General features: G+C 39.9%; 4 protein-coding genes across 6 annotated transcripts; 2 read left to right on the plus strand and 2 right to left on the minus strand.

Annotated features, from left to right (window-relative positions):
• The first annotated feature begins 962 nt into the window (after positions 1 to 962).
• On the plus strand, positions 963 to 6,946 carry tcp1 (t-complex 1). The gene is made up of 12 exons (XM_004083468.4): positions 963 to 1,094; positions 1,542 to 1,627; positions 1,710 to 1,838; positions 2,125 to 2,222; positions 3,192 to 3,302; positions 3,421 to 3,602; positions 3,920 to 4,046; positions 5,554 to 5,729; positions 5,816 to 5,939; positions 6,026 to 6,218; positions 6,317 to 6,480; positions 6,557 to 6,946. Exons 1-12 carry the CDS (start codon positions 1,022 to 1,024, stop codon positions 6,768 to 6,770), a joined length of 1,677 nt encoding a protein of 558 aa, XP_004083516.1. The 5' UTR covers positions 963 to 1,021; the 3' UTR covers positions 6,771 to 6,946.
• Positions 6,947 to 6,957: 11 nt separating this feature from the next.
• acat2 (acetyl-CoA acetyltransferase 2) lies at positions 6,958 to 10,183 on the minus strand. The gene is made up of 9 exons (XM_004083469.3): positions 10,027 to 10,183; positions 9,036 to 9,170; positions 8,788 to 8,969; positions 8,600 to 8,717; positions 8,365 to 8,508; positions 8,169 to 8,288; positions 7,938 to 8,092; positions 7,752 to 7,862; positions 6,958 to 7,664 (listed from the first exon to the last, which is right to left on the minus strand). The coding sequence occupies exons 1-9, from the start codon at positions 10,073 to 10,075 to the stop codon at positions 7,494 to 7,496; spliced, it is 1,185 nt and encodes a 394-aa protein (XP_004083517.1). The 5' UTR covers positions 10,076 to 10,183; the 3' UTR covers positions 6,958 to 7,493.
• A 277-nt stretch (positions 10,184 to 10,460) lies between these two features.
• On the minus strand, positions 10,461 to 16,760 carry wtap (WT1 associated protein). Of its 3 annotated transcripts, none has more exons than XM_004083470.4 (8): positions 16,678 to 16,760; positions 15,962 to 15,999; positions 15,804 to 15,859; positions 15,672 to 15,730; positions 15,449 to 15,576; positions 13,937 to 14,115; positions 11,756 to 11,910; positions 10,461 to 11,681 (listed from the first exon to the last, which is right to left on the minus strand). In XM_004083470.4, exons 2-8 carry the CDS (start codon positions 15,989 to 15,991, stop codon positions 11,023 to 11,025), a joined length of 1,266 nt encoding a protein of 421 aa, XP_004083518.1. In that variant the 5' UTR covers positions 15,992 to 15,999; positions 16,678 to 16,760; the 3' UTR covers positions 10,461 to 11,022. The 3 variants fall into 3 exon arrangements, with proteins under 3 accessions (XP_004083518.1, XP_011489900.1, XP_020570249.1); XM_011491598.3 differs by having other exon boundaries at positions 16,541 to 16,742; XM_020714590.2 differs by lacking the exon at positions 16,678 to 16,760 and adding an exon at positions 16,411 to 16,487.
• Positions 16,761 to 17,551: 791 nt separating this feature from the next.
• Positions 17,552 to 19,432, plus strand: sod2 (superoxide dismutase 2). The gene is made up of 5 exons (XM_004083471.4): positions 17,552 to 17,686; positions 18,034 to 18,242; positions 18,320 to 18,436; positions 18,603 to 18,782; positions 18,871 to 19,432. The coding sequence occupies exons 1-5, from the start codon at positions 17,658 to 17,660 to the stop codon at positions 19,014 to 19,016; spliced, it is 681 nt and encodes a 226-aa protein (XP_004083519.1). The 5' UTR covers positions 17,552 to 17,657; the 3' UTR covers positions 19,017 to 19,432.
• Positions 19,433 to 23,926: the final 4,494 nt, after the last annotated feature.

The raw sequence follows: 23,926 nt of genomic DNA on the forward strand, positions 1-23,926 counted from the left end.
AAAATGTTACAAATATATGTTTAATATGAATATAGTTTAGTATAAATTACAAAAGGGGTTAATTCAAATATATACCATGTGTGTCAGAAGATTCATAACCCCATGTTGCAAAAAAAAATATGTCCAACACAAGAGGGCTTCAGCTCTCATCTGTTTCCTCAGTTGTTGGACAGGAGAAGTTAATAAAAAAAAGAAGGAAAAGAACTCCAAGAAGCAGGAGATGTGGACAATATTAGATACAGCTAATAATTGACAATTAGACTTCACTCAAACCACTTTTTGAACTTTGAAAGTCTAATTTAGTGTTTAACATGCATACATGTATCATTTCAGTTTGTTTAGAAAAATAATTAGTTAAAGAAAACATTGTTGCATTTGGTAACAAGAATAACTTTTATTGTCAACTAAAAGACAGAACAAATGTGCAAAAGAATAATATTTATTTTTGCTCATTTTACCTTTAGAAGTGTAAAACACTTTTATTTTGATTGCTGTTTCCAAAAAACAAATTTATCAATATGGCAAAAATATTTTTTGTGAGCAGAGGTGCATTAGCTTCAGAGAATCATTTGTCAGAGGTGACAGATGGTCAAAAAGACATTTTCATTATGGGAATCAATGTATCTAATGTATCTTAAAATTTAAAGAACAAAAGCAAATACATCAAGGAAAAACTAATTTTAAAAAAGCATAATGTAAGAAACTTGTTTTAGTTTTTTGCAAAAGTGTGTTTCGTCAGTAGGGGGCGCAAACCTTCAAGCCAGTTCTTTCAATCGAAAGCATTCTGGGAAATGTAGTTATAAATATCAGTTTAAAAAAGTGTATACTTTTCTAAGTCGTTCTTCTTGTTTCGATACGACATATGTCACATTTCAAAACTTAAAGTAGATAAGGTTGTTTTGTGTAAAACTATATTCTTTACTTTTTTTAACACGTTTTAATTCTCGAACCTTCCGTCATTTTGCCGGTTTACCCATAATGCACCCGGGTTGATTCTTTCTTCTCGGTGTGGTGCTCCAAAATGTCGCTTTTGGAAGGTCCGCTAAATGTCTTCGGCCAGAGAAGCACTGGGGAATCTGTTCGCACTCAAAATGGTGAACTGCTATTCATTTCATTTTGTAATTTTGTTTTATTTACAGTATTTATAGACTGCAGAGCGGTACTTGTGTCAATGAGGTTTCCGCATGTAGCACACACGTGCAGTCATGCTAGTGCTAGTTATCGTTACGACGATGTGTTAACTAGCTCGCATTGCTTTTAACCAGCACGGATGCGCGTTCTTTCCACAGAATTATAGCAATATCCATACTTTTATTTGGATATATGAATATACGGCTAAGTTTTGCGATTTAGCTTTAACGGATTAGCGGTTTAGCTCATGAGCCTCATCTCATGATGTAGTAGGAAGGTGTGGTCCGTTATTTGCCTGTTGCTATATAAAATATTACGTGCATCTCAAAAAACGAGAGTTTGTTGTTTTCAATTTGTAGTTAGCTGTTTCAAAGCGCACTTGATGACTTTATACTTCCGTGTTGTTGCAGTCATGGCCGCAGCTTCCATCGCGAACATCGTCAAGAGTTCTCTCGGACCCTACGGCCTCGACAAGATGCTGGTGGACGACATTGGGGTTTGTCTCGTGATTAAGTAAAACCAACAAACAATTCTGCGTCCTGTATTTGATTATATGGTTCCCATCCTGAAATTGACAGGACGTGACCATCACCAACGACGGAGCAACCATCCTGAAGATGCTGGAGGTAGAACATCCTGCTGCCAAAGTCCTGTGCGAGCTTGCTGACCTCCAGGACAAGGAGGTTGGAGATGGAACTACATCTGTTGTAAGTCTTGGCTGACAGCTCCTCTCAAATCCACCGAAAGAGGAAGTGTTGGGGATTTTAGTTCTCTTTCCGTGTGTTGAATCTTAGAACAAAATCCTGTTCTAGTACCATGCATCTGCTTTTATTACGGATGTGTGGCTATGCTAACAGGATAGAGAAACTATCCCTCAGTGTCTGAAGGGGTTCTGCAGCCTCATTTCTGCCACTCCTAATGAAACGATGGTACAAAATTTAAATGTGTAAATTGTTAAAATGTCATTTTGATCACTGTAATACTTTCTGGCAGGTGATTCTCGCTGCAGAGCTACTGAAAAGTGCAGACGAGCTGGTAAAGCAGAAGATTCATCCAACCTCAGTCATCAATGGATACCGCCTGGCTTGCAAGTGAGATGGGTTAATAATAACTAGGGATGTCCTGATCACTGTTTTTATTTTTCTCTTTTTTTTTTTTTTTTTTTTAGTTTTGCCCGATTTGATTGCGAATCATTACATTTTGTGTCCCAATCCAATGCTTAAACGATCTTAGACAATGAGGTAATTTGACCAATCAAGCAAAGATAGTGCTACTATCAACAAGAAAAAAATGTTAACTATTGACTAGTAAAAATGGATGATTAGTCATGTGAGAAAGTTTGACTGTTGCTTTAGTGTCTTCAGAATTATTTAACTTTTTTGATCAGATGTGATTCATATCTCTTCAATATTCTTTAAAAAAAAAGGTTAAATAGTTGTTGTAGCATAAATATGATTCATGACTAGTTATTCAACCATTTAATAGTTTCGGTTGTTTTTGGGACATGGATTTTTTTTTCTTTTCCCTTTGCTGGAAAAACTCAACTGAGTTTTTCACTTAGCAGATGGTCTCTTGGTCTCACTGCTGTCTCTGTCAGCACCACGGATAGAGCCATTTTCATTAAAGGAAACCAAAACACAACCTTTTTCTTTTGAAATGCCGTTGTAGGTCATTGTTCGAGTTAAGACAAAACGCAAAAGACATTTGTGTTTTAAAAGGTTATTAAAAGAATTTTTTAGCCTAGAAGTCTGAATCTTTAAATATCTTGCTAACTTTCCTGAACTGTTTTTGCTCAAACAAGTGCCGTATTCTGCTGCGCTTTACAGCAATATAATGTCGTAGTCTGTTCATGATTTAAAGACTTCTAGTATAGTATTTATTTGTAATAGTAAGCTTGAAACATATAACTCTGATGTTAAAGACAAAATAAACATCTGATCCAGATTAAGGCTCAAATTACAGTGGCGTGATCAGATTGGGACATCCCTAACAGTAACCGTTGTGAAAGATGAATTCTAAGTCTAACAAAACCTCTGAGTCATTTTTTTTCTTTCCTGTAGAGAGGCAGTGCGCTACATAAATGAGAACCTCACCATTGGGACTGATGATCTGGGAAGAGAATGCCTGATCAACGCAGCCAAGACCTCCATGTCTTCAAAAATCATAAAAGTGTATCCTGACCGACAATGTGTCAAATCTTCCTGGAAAATTACGTCGTCTCAGTCAAGTGTTTGTGCTTGTGCTAAAAGTGAATACTGAGCGCTTGTTTACCTTGACTTCAGTCTTCAGTGATTCAGACTTCTTTGCAAACATGGTGGTTGATGCTGCCCTGGCTGTGAAGTTTGTGGACAGCAAAGGAGTGGCCAAATACCCGATCAACTCTGTCAATGTGCTGAAAGCTCACGGTCGCAGCCAGGAGGAGAGTTTTTTGGTTAACGGATACGCCCTGAACTGCACAGTTGGTTCACAAGGTGTGTTTTTCAATGTTTTTCAAAAAGCTGTTAGTTTGAAATGTGTGGACTTTCACACGTTTTTTTTTTCCATACCTTTCTGTAAAGTTACTGTTGTTTAAAGTCCCATTTTTTTTTGCTGCTATACCTTGCTCGGTGGTATACGCAGTGATACGCGTGGGAAATAGTAAACTGGTTGAAGAGAAGTCTAGTGGCAGTGATATTTAAACTCTGGCACTTCTTTTGGCCAAACAGGATTTACTTTTTTGTCTTTTTGGAGCACTATTCTGTAATGTCTTCAGACACCTTCAGCTAAAGACGAGCTGGTTTCTCTGCAGGAATGGTGAAACGTATTGTAAATGCGAAGATCGCCTGCCTGGACTTCAGCTTGCAGAAGGCCAAAATGAAAATGGGAGTCCAAGTTATCATCAGCGACCCAGAGAAGCTTGATCAGATCAGACAGAGGTAAGTGACGTTTTGTTTTTGTCAGCCATTTAAGTCATCTTGATTCTTAAAGACCAACTCCCATGATGATTGTGAACATAATCTTATAGCAATAGCATTTTTTTCCTCACGATGGAAGACATCTATGAGACGGTTAGTAAGGTCTGTAAGCTAGCTGTAGAGCTGGTAAACGGAGGGGGGGCAGGCTTATTCCACACCAACACCTCAGAGGGGAAAGTCTAATGAATTCATGCCGCTATGCAGAACCTATTTCCTAATTACCGTTTTTTATGAGTTTGGCTAAAAACAGCATAATCATATATTTAAAACCACTGGGAACACTTTGAAAATAGACCAAAAGATGATTGGAGTGGGTCTTTGAGGAGAAACCATTACTCAGAACATTTTACAGTTTTTCAAGGATGAAGGGATGTCTGGAAGTAATCGTATCTTTTTTTCTATATATAAACTTTAAGCCCAGTCCTAGTATCAGTCTCCATATAACTGGGCATCACAAGTTGCAATGAACTTAAATGATTCATATATAAAAAATGTAGCTATGTAGTTACCCAGTTCTTTAGCTTAAATGTGTTGAGGCTAGATCGGTTTATCTACAGTACTATGACTCTTTAACCCTTGTGCTATCCTATGACCCCACCCTTACATTGTTGTTACATGTTATCCCTACATGACAAAAGTGGATAAAGGTGAAGAGGATTTCATTTATTTAAAGGACACCAGTGAAGATCACAAATCATTGCAGAAAAAAGGTTCAGTGCACTGTCTAGTGGGTCTAGATGACCCAACTCCCAATGTTAAAGTGCCTAGGATAGCACAAGGGTTACAGTGCCTACACTACGCTTAAGCCTTTTTTTAGTAAACATGGATATGATAATATATTGCCTTTGGCACACTAAAGAACGACTTCTTTATCAAATATGAGTTATTTGTACGATTTTTTTATCTGAAAGTAAGACTGCTCGATCTCTGAGGCACCAGCTTTTCGCCCATTTCGTGATGGCAAACTAGAGCCAGCCTCAGTAGCGTGTCTGCGTCTCGCCCACAAAAGCAAACAATATGCAAACTTTTGCAAAGATGGATGTGCATATTGTGCGTATAAAAGGAAAGCGTTTTTGCAGATCACTGCTAGCTCCACAGAGAAAGTGGGCGTATGTGTAAGCCTGGGGGCGGTGCTTCCTGGAAGGGGCTGTTCTCACAGGTCAACGTCATAGTGTGAGAACCTGCTAGGTTTTGTGTGTTGGGAGAGGCTGGTGCTCAAATACTCAAAAATGTGAGAATGGATTAAAATACCACTTAGGGGTTTCTTTTCATGAGGAATGAACATAATACACTTATAAGCTAAAAAAAGTTGATTTTTGCATCATATAGACCATTTATTGTGACTCTGACAGAAGACGTGTAGAGAAAATGTGGGCTCAGTATTTTTCAATATCCCAGCTAAAACAATCTCAGCTAAATGTGCCAATATTTAAAGTGACGACCAAAAATTGAAGTGTTTATTTTTTAGGGAGTCTGATATTACCAAAGAAAGAATCCAGAAGATTCTGGCTGCAGGAGCAAATGTCGTACTGACCACTGGAGGCATTGACGACATGTGTCTGAAGTACTTTGTGGACTCAGGAGCCATGGCCGTGAGGAGGGTTCTTAAGAGGGACCTCAAACGCATCGCTAAGGCAACTGGAGGTAAGAATGGAGTACAACTGAGGGCTGTACATTGATTCATTCCTTTATCTTCGTCTCAATGTAACATTTTTTAAATTTATTCTCAGCCATTGTCTGCCCCTCTCTGTCCAACCTGGAGGGAGAGGAAACCTTTGAGACCACCATGCTAGGTCAGGCTGAAGAGGTTGTACAGGAGCGCATCTGCGATGATGAGCTCATCTTGGTCAAGAAGTAAGAACTAATTAAATATTCAATCGAGACAATTTCATGCAACGTTGTCTTTTATAAACTGCTCTGAACGTTTCTTTCCCCTTCAGTACCAAAGTACGTTCTTCAGCCTCCATCATTTTGCGAGGAGCTAATGACTTCATGTGCGATGAGATGGAGCGCTCTGTGCATGACGCACTGTGTGTGGTGAAGAGGGTGCTCGAGTCAAAGTCTGTAGTACCAGGAGGGGGAGCTGTGGAGGCAGCTTTGTCCATTTACCTGGAGAACTATGCCACCAGCATGGTGAGTTTACTCTACTCGTCTTTTTTGAAGTGTGAGTTTACTCTACTCTTCATGTTCTGAAGTGAAGCTTCGAAGCTGATGTGTGGTCTCCTCTCCAGGGTTCAAGAGAGCAGCTCGCCATTGCAGAGTTTGCTCGTTCTCTTCTGGTCATCCCCAAGACCCTGGCAGTGAACGCAGCACAGGACTCCACTGACCTGGTGGCCAAGCTTCGCGCCTTCCACAACGAAGCTCAGGTCAACCCGGAACGCAAGAACCTCAAATGGTAAGCCGGGTTTTGAGGCTGCTTCTGTTCTTCAGCTTTAGTTTACATAAATGAAATGGCATTTTCCTTCCCACAGGATTGGCTTGGACTTGTTGAATGGCAAACCCAGAGACAACCGTCAGGCTGGTGTGTACGAACCCACCATGGTTAAAACAAAAAGCCTGAAGTTCGCCACTGAAGCTGCCATCACCATCCTCCGCATCGATGACCTTATCAAACTCTTCCCAGAGCCTAAAGAAGGTGGGCAGTCCTACAGTGACGCCGTACAGTCTGGGTCTCTGGAGGGTTAGGCCCTGTTTACTCCCACAAATACTTGTATTTATAACCAGTTCATCATGGCCGTTCTTAGTGTAGCCTGGTCACTATGCCTGTTTCCCATTGTTCCCTCTTGGGGGCTGCTGATTCCAGAGGAAGTGTAATGTTTTTTTTGCAGACGTAATAAAATTCCAATGGTTGCAAAGAATTACCAAGTCTGAATTTCTTTTGATATGGTCATAACTCTTTAGTAAGAAAAAAGGTAATATATGAAGCTGCAAGCACTGTCAGAAAGATGGCTTTCTGTTTCTTTTTAAAGTTAATCATTCCACAAGAACATACTGGAATGTTCATCAGGTGCACTAGTTAGTGCTTTACATAAGAAAATATCCCTTTCCCCCCAAAACTTGGTTAAAAGCTTTTTTCCTGTTTCACTAACAATGACTGGAGGCTGCATTACAAGCCAGACTGCTGCCTTTAACATGCTAGTTACTGGTTAGGAACTTTTACCACTTAAAGCTGTTAAACTGAGTGACTCTAGAACATAACCAGCTGCCACAGCAAAAACCTGAGGAACTTAAACTCAGTGAGAACTGTAAACTGTTAGTGGATACAATTGACAGCAAAATACTTCATTTTAAGCAGACATGAGTCTGAAGCTGATCTCTTACATGTCAATGTAAACAACAGGTCTTTTTAAAATCTTGATTAAGGAGATGAAATTAAGTGCAACACATTAAGGATCCTACGCTCTTATGTTAAACCCTCTCCACACACATGGCGATGCCCATCCCCCCTCCAATGCAAAGGGACGCCACTCCTCTCTTTCCTCCAGTCCTCTGGAGTCCATGCAGTAAGGTCACCAGCACCCTGCAGCCCGACATGCCGATGGGATGTCCCAGAGAAATGGCACCACCGCTCACATTGACCTAAGAAATGACAGAACAAAGTTCTTTTATCTATTCAAGAATATTACAAACCTGGTCACACTTTTCTGGTGGCAAACATTAAGGTACCTTATCTTTATTTAAAGAGAGTTCTTTGACGACAGCGACTGACTGAGCAGCAAAAGCTTCGTTAATCTCAAATAAATCCACCTGATCCAGCTGCCAAGCGGCTTTCTCAATCTGAGGTGGTAAAAAACAAAATGTTGAAAGAATAGCATTTTATTATGTTCCATATTATCACTGCTGACTTCTTACCGCCTTCTTGATAGCTGGTATCGGCCCAGTTCCCATTATAGAAGGGTCAAGGCCAGCTTGAGCCCAAGATATTATTTTAGCCATGGGTTTGATGCCTCTCCTCTCAGCCTCTGACAGACCCATCAGGACTGCGGCTGCCGCTCCATCATTAATTCCTGCAACAACAACAAAGGAATGCCTTAAAAAAAACTCCAGAGATGAACCACTACATGCACACAAGTCGCTGTTCACCTGAAGCGTTTCCAGCAGTGACCGTCCCACTGTCCTTGATGAAGCAAGGTTTGAGTTTGGCCATGCTCTCCATGTTGCTGCCATGTCGAGGAAACTCATCCACCTTCACCTCCACTGGCCCTGGTAGTGACATATATATAGTGAACTCCATCTGTTCACTTAAAAGAGTGCAGAAAAGCCTCACTGAGGGGCCTACCTTTTCTGGACGGAACCATGATGGGGACGATCTCCTGATCGAAATGCCCTGCTTTCTGCGCAGCCTCCGTTTTGTTCTGAGACTGAACAGCGAAGCGGTCCTGCTCCTCTCGGCTGATGCCCCACTGCTTCGCCACGTTCTCAGCTTAAGGATTCATCACAACGCATTTATTTAGATTAAACTCCAGCACACACACACACCGACTGTCCTGCAGAACTGCTCTATTGATCGAGACCTGTAATGCCCATGTGGTATCCCTGGAAGGCATCTGTTAGTCCATCAGCAACCATGGAGTCCTGGAGAGAAACGTCTCCCATCTTCACGCCTGCTCTCATTTGCACTGTATGAGGAACCTAAAAAGAAACAAAAAATATTGTTGAGAAGGCTTCCTAAACTTTTATCAACACTGCTATTAGTGCGTACCCTGCTCATGCTCTCCATGCCTCCTGCGACAACTACAGTGGACTCTCCTGCTTGGATGGATTGAGCTCCCAGACACACAGATTTCAGCCCAGAACCACACACCATCTGGCAGCTCCATGCTGGGACAAGATATGGGATACCGGCCTTGACACTGGCTTGTCGTGCAGGGTTCTGCCCTTGCCCTGAAACAAAGAAAAGTTTGGAATTTGTCTCCAGTCTGAAACTCTACAGACTTTTCAAGTATTTACCTGCAGTTAAGACTTGGCCCAAAACAACCTCAGAGACCTCTTCTGGTTTCACTCCAGCTCGCTTTAGAACATCCTTAATGACTTCTGAACACAGGTCACTTGCAGACAGTGTGGACAGAGCACCGTTCAGACATCCTTCATTAAACAAAGAAGTGATGACAATAGGCTATAAGGAGTATTGTCTGTTTTAAAACATAAACGCCTTTAGTCAACACCAAATACAAGTTCACTGAGAAATACTAACCTTAGGAATAGCATTGACCAAATAAAAGCACAACTAACAAACCAATACAAACACACAATTTTGTTTTTTAATTAACTATTTTAGTTAAATTATTGCATTGAATTATTTACACTGTAGCAAGTTCTTTATCACATTGCCTTAGAATGAATCTTTTGAACTTTACTTCAAAAAAATAACATGACTAAAGAAGATTCACTTGTTCACATTCCTTCATCATGTTTGTCCTCTGTCTGTCCAGGCTGAACTTTAAAAATAAATTAAATGAGAAAAAGGCGATGGAACTAGTGTGTAAAAATAATAACAATATTTAAACTTTATGTTGTTATAAACTTACAGTTTAACGGCTCTATCTTTTTTTTCCAAATTATCGTGATTCAATAAAAGGAGTAAAGATTAGAGCCCTACGTCACACAGACGTTCAGTGAACAGCCAATCATAGCAAACTTGTGTTCCGTGGCCCTATGACTGCCAGCCAATCAGAAACAAGAGAAAACTGCGGACACAGGAGCTAGCCAATCGTAACTTTGCAAATACACAGCGCGTTGGACACAACCACCTTCCTATTTACAAAAGACACCTTTAACATGAAGGAAAGTACCACAAAAAAGTACATGATAAGCGTAAAACCAATTCAGTTAGAAATGCAAAATGTTTTCATGTTGTGTTGGCTTGACAAAATATTCGAAATATGATTCACGGGACTATGAAATGAAAGAAATCATGGTAAATATATATGAGCTACGTTACCAATTGGAGTACGTGCAGCAGAAACAATAACAACAGGCTCGGCGTTCATCTTGTTCAGAATGCTGGAGTAGCTTTAGTCTTCAGGAAATCTTTCTGTCAGTTCACTTACACACGACTCAGTTGATACTGAACTGAATGAACGAACGCATGAATGGTATTTATGCAAGTCCCTTGATATGAGAAACAGCGCCACCAACTGGTCTGGAGGATTCATAGCAAGTCTTTGAAAATGAACTTCCGTAAATACTATTTACAATACTGTTTTCATTCTTCAGGGATGTTTAAACAACCCAAATGGTGCATAAAAAAAGTTTATTAGCTTTGCGTTCATATTTTTCTCTCATAAAAATAACTACTTGAATGTGTTTAATTTATACTTATGTAATTTTGTACTTCATGATAGGTGCCAGTGACAAATATAACGAGTTCCCCCATCAAAGTATTAGAAATCTTTATTGTTTTTGGTCAGTACATAAAAGGGTTGAAGTCAGAATATGAATGACACATATGAACTCACATTTTAGAAGTCTATCAAACATAACTTTTTCCAATTTAAAACAAAAATTGTATTTAAAAAAACCAACCAAGTAAAAAAAAAAAAAAAAAAAAAGAGGCCAACATAAAAATGACGTTCTTGCTTTCTTTGTATTGGTGAAACTACTGTCATTCAAACACCTTTTGAAATGATTAACAACACCAGATGCTGGATTTCAGTGTCATGAGCTTAACGGCATAGATGATGTGCCCAAATAAACACCAGTGAAACCTCAAGTTTTTTTAAACATAAATCCCACACAATTCAAATTGAACATTTAGTGTTTGTTGTTATATCCCTGTTAAGCTACACAAATGTAACAAAGGCATCAAGATACACAATGGGACAAGAGTGAAAAAACTTCTTGGACAGCAGTGCTGCATCACATACTATTTAGCTTTTGTCTTGTTTGTAGATTGTATAAAAAAAAGACAAAAAAAGACAGTACTTTCTAAAGTACATTACAAATCGGCACCAGCGTTCGTGTTGCCCTCCAGGCCATTCTGAGTGTTCCTTGACCCTGCAGTCCTAGCGCCTTTGGTCACCAAGGCAGTCTTGTCTTCATGGGGATCAGTGGTCGAGTCTGTGTCATTCGAGTGCTGAGTTAATGACGTCTCGCTGCCTGTTGGAGAGTCCACGCTCTCGTAGCCCGCACTCAGCTGGTTTCCGAAACCCACAGGTCCTCCAGCTCTCCTGGAAGCAGTCTGACTGCCGGGGACCTCCGATGAGTGGTTGGAGAGTTTGGTCTCAGCGTCACCAGGGCTGGACACCATGGGGGACATTGGGAAATCTTCCTCAGTGCTACTGACTTCCCGGTATAAGTTGGGTGGGGTGGTGGTCTCCCTCCTCTGAGATGACTTACCATTGCTTGGACCATTGGACACCCTCCCGTAGTCTCTGCTTGTTGCTTCAGAGGCAGCGCTGGGCTCCTGTATTGTGGACAGCTCAGCAGATGAGTTGGAAGCAGCGGGTGAAGTCCTGCTGGGCTCTGCTCCGGCTGAGAGCCCCTGAGACTGAGAAATCAGCTGACGGGATTCTTTCAACTGTTGCTGCAGGACAAGGATGGTACTCTGCATCCCCTCCACCTCCTCGTCAAGCTGGATGATAAAATCATTCAGCTCTGAAAGTAAGAATAAGCTTAGTTTAATCTATGCACAGAGGACATTTGGGTACGGGAGCTTTTCGTTTCCTCACCATCTTGACTGCTCTTGAGCTCCTCGCTGTACTTTTTCTGCAGGGCCAGCTCAGCCTCCAGCTGGGCAATTCGTCCCTGCGATAGCTGCCGCCCCAGCTCCTGGTTTTCCTGAATCAGCATTCGACATTTGGCCATCAGTTTCTTCCCTGTTTGGCTGTAAGGGAAACAAGTCTCACATCACACAGTGAACCAAGTGAAAACAGGCAGAATGTTAGCATGGACCTGTTCCTCTTCACTCTCCAGCTGTCCAAGGGTTTACCAGGAACTCCTCAATGTCATTAACAGCTATTATTAAGCATTTTCATTCCATCAGTTAGACGTCTGAAGTAACCTAAACATGCCGTCTGATGCCTGTTCAATACAGACATATGAAACCATGAACCTAAATGATGCTCTGACTTTTAAGGCATTTCGATTCTATCGTTTTACTCTAAACTACGTTATTGTGTTATACATAGAAAACGGTTAATACTAAAAAATAAAGGCATGAGAAAATTAGAATCGGAAATATTTCAGGATGTGGAAAAAAAGTTATAAACAAAGCACAGTCAAATCTTGATTTAAAAAAAAACCCACAAAAGAACCTTCAAACTTGAAATCTTTGTTGAAAAGGTCATGCAATCCTTTTTTTTTTTAAAAACATAAAGAGCAGTTTTTTTCACAGTACAGTTAGCTCTTGATACTGCTGGCTTCACAAAAAGTCTGAAACAGTACGGTGACATGTCATTGTGCCCTACTCAAGAAGCCAAAGTGAATCCAAAAATGACATGTAGACCATAATTAAATGTCTTCCATTCCCTTTATATTAAATTAAGTCACCCATACCAAGTACAGAGCCTTAATGTTATATCAACAACAAAATAAAAACTTCCAAAGTTTTTTATCATCATTTTCAGTAATTCTAACTTTCATCATACTGGTTTGAATTTGAAGTTTTCTCTTTCCTGTGTTGAAAGAAAATGTTTGTAAAACCCCTATAAATGTCAAACATTTCTTATCTCACCTGGTGAGAACCGTGACTTAATTATTTTAGTGTACAAACAAAAAGTCCACAAGTATCTCACCACACTGGCGATGAAAAAAAATAAAAATAAAGAGTAACTCTTTTGTTATTAAGCTGTGGGGAAAATGATTAGGTCAATCAAAAACAGTACACAGAATGAATAAATACATCTCGGTCAACTCGTAACACAATGTGCCAAGGACATTTGCAGTTTACAACTCAGTTACTGGACTCAACACACCTACGGCAATAACTGGATATGCGATCATCCCAAAGTGTCACTTGTGCAAAAAAAAAAAAACATTCACAACAAAGTCAAAGAAGATCGTCGTGCTGCAGGATTCACACACTGCAGTAAGAGTCTAAGGGAAACAAGAAGGATCAAATGGAATGTCAATCAAAGAAAAAAGAAAAGAAACAAAAAACACATTACAAGGTTAAAACAAAAGTACACTACCGTGTGCAGGCCCGTGTTCAAAGACAGCAGACCCTCACGCCTGAACGTGGTTCTTCTGTCAACTTGCTCCGCTCAGTCTTACTGTCATTTCTAATGTCTCTGACTTTTAAATTCTAGAGACTTTCCTGGTGTTACTCAAATGTATCTGAGAGTCCAAAAAGTCTTTCAAATTCTCAGGACAGCTACTGTTTATGTGAAGCAATCCACAGTTTAAATGTCTTTTTTCTTTTTAAATGTCTTTTAAATGTTCGATTGCCGCTTTAGGCTAGGGATGCTCCCTGCCGGACACAACTTCTCCCATGACCCCCTACTTAATATGTGAACTGTCTGAGGGGGCATGGAAGGCAGTTCCATGTGGAGAAATGAGAGACCACCTCTTCAGAGCAGTCCGGACTCCATCGGGCCCTTTGGACGGCGGGGGGATATAAGAGGAGAGAGCCGAAACAAGTGTCACCTGACCATACTGTCTTTTCTCTTTAAATTGTGTGATGTGTAGCTGGCACGGTGCGAGAGTGCAAAAGCAGTTTGGTTTGGGAGTGTCTGGATTTCTGTCAAGTCTGAGCCTCGCGGTGAGCACAGCTTTTGTCAGCCTCTCCCCCCCCCCACCATTGCTCCTGCATGCCTGCAGTGAGAGTGAGGTTGGGGGACGTGAGGAAGTCTTGACTTTTTTTTTGTTTTGTTTTTTTTTTAGGTGGGGGGAGATATTTTGATTGTCTTTACCTATCAGGTGTAAATTTCCAGGCACTCAGTTCATTTTGGGCCTGCTCCAGTTTGTCTTTAGTCTGTTCCAGTTCAGCCTTCATTTTGAGGAAAAACAAGTTGATGGCTGGATCCACCATGGACGACCGCAGCTGGGCTGCACTCGGCTGCTGGACTTGCTTCAGGTACTGGATCTGTGTCTGTAGGAGGCAACAGGCAGGTGTTAGAGTCCAGTCACACACATTATGAAGCTGCTTTTAACACCTAAACATCTTCCCTTTAAAAATGTAACAAAACTGCTTTCAAATAGATCAAAATCTAGGCTAATCTGCGTCTAGACGCTTAGTTTTAAGTCCCACTTCGATCCTCTTTTGAGTGATTTTAAAAACTTTCCCAGTGGTCTTGTAATTACGCTTATGTTGTTTTTAGAATCAGAATCACTTTATTGATCCCACACATGGGAAATTTGTGTGTTACAATAGCATTGTAATCTTAAAAGGAAATAGAATATAAAAACAAAGTAATTGTAGAAAAAAATTATGTAAAAAATATCTTTATTTTAAAGGACATATTTTCTGCAGAAAGGCAGTTGTTCGTTAGAAATTTGCCTCTGCTTCTCCACCCATTTGTTATCGCTCTCTCCTGCTAGCTTACAGCCCTTCACAGACTCAACCTAACATTACCAGCGCAACAAAAATCGTGAGCAATACTGGAGCCTTCCAGACGAGTTCTGAGCCTGATGCCAGCTCAGGCGAGGAAAACAAAGACGCACGTGGATCTGCCTACAAGTGGATGGATCAGAATGCAGCAGATCAGAGATCAGTCTATTTTCCTATGTAGCAGAATTTTACCAACCACTCCTGATTCATGATTTGAATAAAGAAATACTTAGAAATGCAACTTTAAGCCTAACTGTCTTTAAATATGTCCTCTTCCATTAGAAAAACCCCACAAGAACATGTCAAAAACACAATTTTCATCCGAGGCTTTAAGTAAAAGCTGCTTTCACTCTAGTGTCGTTTTAAAATAGCAAACAGGCGATTCAGTATCCACATCTAAAAAGTGATAAGAAAGAAAATACTTTAAATATTTGGATGTAAAAGCTTGCAAACCACCACAACTTGTTCTCATCTAGAATGATTACAAACCAAGATGTGTTCTCATTAACACACATTCCCTTTCATGCAATTTATAAATCCTTAACATGTGTCTTGGTAAATTGATAGACTCCAAAATAAAAAACAACCCCCACCTTGTAGGCAATTTGAAAAGAAATATTAATTAAAAAGAATCTAATATTTTGGTGTTTTTATCCCCTAAAGACAGATGCTTTCAGGTTTGTCAAGTTTTTTTAGTGATTCTTATGCTTTTAACATTTTATCTTCAAACTTTCTATCTAATAAAGGCAGAAAAATGTTTAGAAATTATACTGTAACGATACAGAAAGCATTAAATATTTCTTCCAGGTGCTGCAACTTTAGAACAACTCATCTTTTTAGTGTTGCATATTAAAAACCTGAGCGAGAGACTTACTGTGCACTCCTGCATCTCCTGCTCCTTGGTGGCAAGTCGCATGACCAGGATGTTTTCCCTCCGAGCCGACTCCTGCTGCTGCTGCTTTAGCTTTTCCTCAGACTCCTTCAGGCCCGGGACGTCGTTGGCTGAGGGGGGTGGATGATGGGAGGGAAGAGAAACAAACTCATCAGCCGACACTCTGCGATGCAACGGGCTAGATCTATTTTTTAAGTGAACTTACAACACAGCTCTGCATATTTAGTCTCCAAGACCTGGACATATGATTCATGCTGCTTCCACCTGAGGAGAATGAGATCCATGTAAACAGCTCAACATCATCAGAAGACAGGAGGGGACAGGGGCTGTTGTTTACCGTGTACACAGCTCCTCTCTGGTCAAGGTCTTCAAATCAGATTCAGTGAGGCGAACCTGTAAAATAAAATAAAAATAGAATAAACAAAAAGCTGCTTAGACATCCATTACCAACCAACAGCACCCTTAAAGAGTAGTTTTAATCTGGATCAGACTCACCTTCTTGGGCAGAGGTTCTTCGTTGGTCATTGTGCTCTCTAGGAATGAAAATAAGCAGAAAACGTGTTATTTTTTTTGTTGGGCATCCTGTCCTCGCGCTGGCCGTCACGCAGTTAAATATTAGACGTCACGTTTGATCACAGACGCCCTCAAAAATTATTATAAACGGGCCTTCCCGACAAAACTGAAGTGTCAACAGTGAACTGCCATTGCTATATTCAACAAACCCGCGAAACTAAAGTGAACATAACCCGATAATAGGGTATGTCGTGCCGAGTACTACTAACGACTGTTGCAGTCAGCGGCGGAGGGTTTCCTTTAAAAAGTACTCAAGGTTAACCCCTCACTGCTAATAATCGTTTAGCATTTCGGCGACGTAAACACATTTTAGAGACCTGCGATGTTATCTTTCAACGTGTCGTTTATCTAAGCATCAAGTGTATAATTACTTAGCTATGTTCGGCTTCTTGTTATAACAAAATGGCGGTGAAGGAAATGACTCCCACCCCTGCGCTTCTTTTCCTGAAACTAGCGGGCTCTTAGCTGCAGTCACGCGGCCTACGCGATCATAACACTCACCGGGCCCGTTCGCTTCAATGTTTCGAAAAACCTTCGAGGTTTACAGATTCTCTGTAACTGTTTTTAAATGCGTAAAGAGTGGTGGTTGATTAAAAGTTGTGGCCTCGTCTTTAAGTGTTCAGAATCATCCCCTTTACCGAGAGAAGAACAGGACGGCTCTGGAGGATGAGGTGCTGCACTGCACTTGAGTTTCTGCGGAGTAATACCAGCAGTGGACAGGAGAGAAAAGTCTGCTCACTACGCTCACATTTTCCGATCCTAAAATTCCGGACAATCAAAATGGTTGTGATCAAATGTTTTAAGATTTAAAACTGCATTTAGTTCTGTGTTTTTCCTTGAATGTTTCTGGGTTTGCGATGTATTACATTATTAGTTTATCTAAAGAAAACGATCCAAAGCTGTTGACCCAATACTATTCTCAAATGTTGTAATGACTAAGAAAGGGAAATTAATTTATTTCCTTGCTGATGTGACATAACCTTACGCGTCTTTTCATCTTTTTTGCATTGCAAACCAAAAAACTGGATTTACTTTGATCACAAAATTTACAATCACAACAGATCGCATTTAAATTATGTAGAGTGGTTCGTTGTAGATATAGACGATCTTTGGTATCCATTTCAACACAGTGACGCAAAGACCACGTGATTCCAATGGTTACATAGTTATTTTTTAATCGTGACGCAAAGTTGTTACAAATTTTCAACCTTACAAATATTGTATAGTTTAATATGATTAAATTTTGAGTACAATAAACGAAAAGGGCTTAAAAAAATTTTTTTCGCACACATGTGGCCCCATGTTACAATAAATCTTCGGTATCTACCAAAAGACAGGGCTAAGGAAAAGTGGTAAGACCGAGAAATAAATCTCAAAATTTAAAAGATGACGTTGGTTGCAATTGAATTGCCGAAAATATAATTATTATCTTATAAATATATATAAAAATAGTATATATTGCCTTTCAAGCTTATATGAATTTAAGCCATTTTCGATAACATCCCCATATTCTGATAATGGTACGGTCGACTCCGCTGTCAAGTTGAAATTGCCCATTTCAAGGGCAGTAATACCGCCTTGTTTTCACTTTTCTTGGCTCTCTAACCTTTAAGCAAACATGCTTTGCAAAGTCTGGCAAATGCGCAGGTAAGATGTGTCTACGTTATATTTTTATGTAAAGTTCAAAAACTAAAAGAAAATACTTGTATCAGCAGCGTGGAAAACTGTTTGCTTTGTTGTGCTAACTGTTAGCTAACTTCAATGCTAATCTGGTTTAGCTGCTTAGTTAAAAACTTGTGACGTACAACGAAAACAACTCTTAGTATAGTGTAAGCGTTTAAGTATTATTGCATGTACAAATTCGTTCATGTTTTCTATTTCTTACTTTAATTGGTTGGTAAATGTCACTGGCTTGTTGAGCTAAAATCACAAGCTAAAAAAAGGTTATTTGCCACAACGATGTTGAGTTTTTTGCCTTTTCTCCCCCTTCTCAGTTGTGCATCAATCCTGCACCAAACTGTTTCTTGGAAAGTCGGATCATCAAGGCAGAAACACACACTTCCTGACCTGACCTATGATTACGGCGCCCTGGAGCCCCACATCTGTGCAGAGATAATGCAGCTGCACCACAGCAAACATCATGCTACATATGTCAACAACCTCAATGTTACAGAGGAGAAGTATCAGGAGGCACTTGCAAAGGGTACAAACACTAATATTAAAGTGTCAGCCAATATAATCTCTATCCAGCATTAAAGGCCCTTTGGCTTGTGTTTTTAGGAGATGTGACTGCACAGGTTACCCTTCAGCCTGCTCTGAAGTTTAATGGAGGAGGTCACATTAACCACACTATCTTCTGGACAAACCTTTCTCCCAATGGTGGAGGCGAGCCGCAAGGTGAAATTTTTAAGGTTTTTTCAAATCCATATTTTATATGTTTCACTATATGTTTTACTTAAAATCACCAACTATCGTGCAATGAGCAAGACTCTCACTCTGCATGTTGCATCGTTTCACTTGAGTAGATCAAAAGTTACTGATGCCCATATGTTTATCATTGCAGGGGAGCTGATGGAGGCCATCAAACGAGACTTTGGCTCCTTCCAAAAGATGCAAGAGAAGCTCTCTGCTGCTACTGTGGCTGTGCAGGGCTCAGGATGGGGATGGCTGGGCTATGACAAAGAGAGTGGGAGGTTACGCGTTGCTGCTTGTGCTAACCAAGACCCCCTGCAGGGAACAACAGGTCAGTTAGAAGTTACATCAAGGAAAATGTGGGCTCCTTCAGTGAATGAAATGTTTTTCTTATAAACCTTGTTGTTTTTGTCTCTCAGGTCTCATCCCTCTCCTCGGTATTGACGTTTGGGAGCATGCTTACTATCTTCAGTATAAAAATGTGCGTCCTGACTATGTAAAGGCTATTTGGAATGTAGTTAACTGGGAAAATGTGAGTGAGCGTCTTCAGATAGCCAAAAAGTAGACGCTAAAGCCCTCAAAGCTCTCACAACACCTTTAACTTACGACTTTAATGAAAAAGTGGTTGCAAATAACACATTTAATCAGACTTGTGGTTAAAATTGTCTCATGATCAATAGCATCAAAACAAACAAGTGTCAGTTGTTACAGACATTCTGGAGGATGCACATTGTGTGAATAAACTTTCAAGTTGTATGCAATCGCTTTTAACCGGCTGTCAACCACCACACTTGTCAGAACGCACAAAAAAAGCCACCTTTATGTCGAAGCTGGCTTTTGTTTTTGATGATGAAAGAACAAATTCTGTGAGCTGTATCGTTGTCTGACTTACATGACACTAAAACCAGATGGCGTGGCTCTAGTTCATGTTTTTGATGTAATAAATTCAAGGACTTTAAATAAAAAAGTTGTTTGGTTTCACATTCTTCTCTTAGAAAATGTTATTTCAAGATGTCTTAAAATGTTTAATTGGTTCAAAACATTTTTTTCAAGACATCAGAGCACCAGTTCAATTGTGTAAACAGTTAGACTTGATCATTTTGGGGAAGAAATATTCCTGGTAGTCATTCGCTTTGTTAAAGATAAATAATTTGAGACAAAGTCGACGTGAGCCTCCAGGTCTCCTTTCAGAAAACTGCAATGATTGTTCGTATTCATTCAAGCTGGCAGTTATTTTAACACTGCAGCCAATCATTTGTGAAATTTCAAGTTTCAGAAAATTGAGCCGTTGAATTTTTCCTGAAAAAATAAATATTGAAACATGAGTGAAAATACAACTTTAGTTGGTTAATGCAGAGTTTTGATTTCTGTTAGCTCTTAACACCAGAACAGCTTAAATTATTGCTCAATTTCTGTAAGATTTTAAAAGCTTCACAATTCACTTAAGACGAGAAGCTTGGCAAATTTAATGTGAAAAGCAAAATGCCTGTGAAACCACACTACTGCACCAAAATGTAATGTTCCTGGAAAAAGAACAAGTGGGGTCTGCTATGAACCATGGGGATCCGTTTTATTTTTATACCACCAGGGGGCAGTGTTTTTCAAGATTTGATGTTCTGCCTCTTTCATCTTGAGATGCACAAACTATGATATTTACATGAAAGCAGTCGAACTGTTAAGATACTTTTTTACTTCAGCAGGATTTCATGTTGAGGAAAAGACATTTTTATGCTAAAAACTCCCAATCCATATGATTTGCTTATTGGAGCTTTGAATTTATTTTTAAAACGTAACTTATTTTTATTTAGAAAGTGTTGACGTATCTTCCGTTATAGGGTATTAAATGGGGACAAATCAGGAAGAAACAGAAGTCTACAGTCATGCGAATGACTTGTCTACATTTAGCCTAGCCCTGTGAAAAGTCCAAATGTCCCTGAAAGCATGTATTTCCTCTGAAGCTCGTAAAAAAAGTCACACAGGATGGAGTTTCTTTAGCTCCTGGAAAGAGAGATGGAAAACTCTCAGCAGATGTGTTCATTCTTCAAATCTGTCTTTCCTCACAACCTTCTACTTCCAATATTTGTTAGGCTCTCTTCCAACATGTGCAGACACATTTCACTGGAAACACATCCCCTGTTCCTGGTTGGATGTCTGAAACACAAAAGTGCTATTGGAGACTTATTTATTTTGCTTTTTTCTTCTTCATTGAGTGTTAGATCACAACCCGTCATCACAGATATTGCTCGTTCTTTTATATGGTATGAGTGTAAGGCAAAATAAATGTAACGTAATGTAATGTAATGGATTTTTCTGTATCATTTGAATTTTTAGGGTATTTTTAGGATATTTCGACTGGTCACATTTGGTCCACTTATAGTGAACCAGAGTTTGTTTCCCGCGATATTCTGGAACAGATTTTCAATATGAATAAACCCAAGAGGACCCTGGTCCGGGACCAGGAGCCGCTCTCAGACCCATCTTTTGAGGTTAGTTTCCAATCGGACTGAGCTTCTGTTTGCTCTGAGATTTCTCAGTCTAAATGCAACCCATTCCCGGAGCGGAACAACTGGACCAAAACAGCCACCGTAGGTGACATAAACAGAGTTGGAATGAAGCAACAAATGAACCGTGGACAAATACAAAGCAACGATTGTTAAAACGTTTTATTTTAACACAGCTGAAAATGCTTTTTACACGCTTTTCCTCAACAGGTGCTGCTGTGACATCATCCTAAAAGCTACCTTGTAGTTCCTTACGATTTCTCTTACAACAATGCCATAACACCACAACGACGAAACACAGCAACTCACTGAAATGTGATTGGATGAATTCAGACTCACCAAAACAACTTTTAGTGTGATAGACTTTGCTTCTTATCACAGTTTTCCTAACAATCTATATGTCATGAACACTTAGCAGTGTACCTTTTTAGCTGTCTCCTTGCCAGTAACCTTCCTGCAGCATACCTCCAGCAGACCAAAGCGAGTAAACTGTTCAGCCTGAAGTTAATGCAGACGTTTAAAATTTGTGAGTGAAACATAAAGTTTGAATGAACTAAAAGCGCAGGATTTCCATAATTTCTGCCTCTACTTGCTTTGCCATGCCCTAGTAATTTTTGGCCAATGAGTGAAGAGATTTTTAGTCACATGGTTTTGTATACAAGCATTTGTCCAGAACTGGAACGTCCCCTTGATGGTAGTCTGAATACAGAGAAAAGGCAAGGTTAAGGACTTGATCCGGACCAAATTAAACGGACTGGGTCTGGATCAAACGGTTTTCCCTGTCTGAATACACCCTTATCCAAAACTTCTGCTCTATATTTCACCCTCAAGTTGTCCCATTTGGAAAAATGAAATGTCAACCTAAGAGGTAAAACTTTCCAGGGTTCTTATCCTCTGTTCCTGGTTTGGGCCTGAGCCTGAATCTCTGCACTCCAGTAGGTACCGTGTGCCAGGAAGCAGACAGTAGTCCTGAGACTGCGGCACTTTGATACCTCAGCCTGTGGGGGATCGATTCTTTACGGCTGCTGGAAATACCAGAGACATGAGCGCAAGAGCCTCTATGAAGTAAAGGTGCACTCTGTAAATTTCCCAAACTGTCCTCTGCAAGCCTCTCCCTGAGAAAGTCTGCTTGAAAGACAAGAGAGGAAAAGACTGCTTTAGCTAAAGGGTGTAACTGTGCCTGTAAAATGGTTTGCAGTTATGTAACAGCAGCTCTTTCCTTCAGTAACTCCAAAGACTCGTGGACATCGTTCAAGTAGCAGAGTGTGATAAATCACTGCAGGACTCCGGTCATTTGGGTTCACTTTGGAATGCTTCAAGCCTTGAAAACCCACACTTTTCATTCTGAACTTGTGAAAAGTTGTTGTCACTTCCAATGAGGACTCATTACCTGACTACTTATTTATTCATTCCACGAATGGATCTAATGAGTTCATAAACAAAGGATCAAAATGTAAATGTAAATTCCATTACCAAAAGATTTGTTCATCCAAATTGGCTTCTTTTCTTCCTGTTTCCTGTCGTTTTCTGTTTTGATTTTAAAACTGGACATAATCAAAGGAACAGCTAGGACTTGCTGCCAAACCCTGGCTTTCCTTCGTTGCTGAGAGTCAGCACTTAGCAGACCTTTTTGGCCGGCCGATCGGGAAGTCGGAGTAGAAGAGAGAAGAGGGGAGCAAAGAGGACCTGGATGATGCCCAGGGACTTCTGTACTATCATATAGTATTAAGCTCTTCATGCACGACAGACTCTTCCTCCTGGGATGGAGCGGTTACCGCTCATCAGACTTGAAATGAAGCATCCGTTTCTCCAGGTGGTTCCTTACAACAATAATGAAGAAAGAAGCTTCCGTAGACAAAAAAAAAAGGAATTGATGTAGAAAACAGGCAACTTCTTTTATTTCTTGAAAACTGCAACATTACCTTGTTCTGTGTCATTGAGCAAAGCTTTATCTTTTTTATAGGGTGAGTCTTGAAGGAAAATTTCTGACGCTTGATAAGCTCTAAGAAATTATCTCATTATGGGATTTTTCCTCAGCAAAACGGAACATCTGGGATAGAAAGCTGGAAACCGAGCCGAGTCATAATAATGTGACACGTGGAGAAGACGGCTGTAAAAGAGTGCTAGCCTTGCTGTTGGGAGTGCTGGTAATAGGATTTGACTTTTTGAACTCCTTGAATGACTTAAAAATCCACTCCGGAGAAAATAGGTGTTTTTAACATGCTCATGTGGCTTTTTTATGATGATATTAAGAAAATAAGGCTTAAAATGGCCTTTCTGAGGATTTTCAAATTCAAATTGTTGTGAATCAGGGGCAGATAAAAACATGCAGGTTGAAAAAAGCTGCATAAAAAGCTCCCTTCTCCATTCACACCATTTTTGTTGCACCGGTAAAGTTAGGTTGGGGGTGTGAGGGGCTGTAAATTGGAGGGAGAGTGGTTAAATAGATGGGTAATGGGAAATGGGGGTGTGCTTGCTCCACCCTAACAGTACCGCCCACAACTCAGAGGTGAATTTCTGCAGACCTCCTGCCGCTCTGCAGAAACTATGTCCCAAAAAGCAACAAAGGTTGTTTGATTTTGGCTGAAAATGGCATAATCATAATTAAAAGACCACTGGGAATGCTTTTGAAATCAATCAACAGAGTAGTGGGACTGTAGACAACAATCAGAAAACTTTTAACATCTTAAATTTCAAACGGCTCCACCCTTTCTAATAACTAAACATTTATTTTCCCCAAATTAAGAAAACAAAAGCCCGGAAAGCTTTGAATGAATAAAAAACGCTTAACCTTTTTGAAAATAATATCAATAAAAATGATTTGAAATGGCTGTAAATGCAATTGAAATGTTCAGGCAGCAAATAGCAGACACAGATGGTGAGCTAACAAAATAAAATGCAGTGCAAATATAAAAACATATCACAAGATTTTCTGCAGAGTTTTTTGTCTTAATTATTATAAATACATGAAAAC

The sequence above is a fragment of the Oryzias latipes genome, chromosome 24 (genome assembly GCF_002234675.1).
Source record: "Oryzias latipes chromosome 24, ASM223467v1".
Lineage (NCBI taxonomy): Eukaryota > Metazoa > Chordata > Actinopteri > Beloniformes > Adrianichthyidae > Oryzias > Oryzias latipes.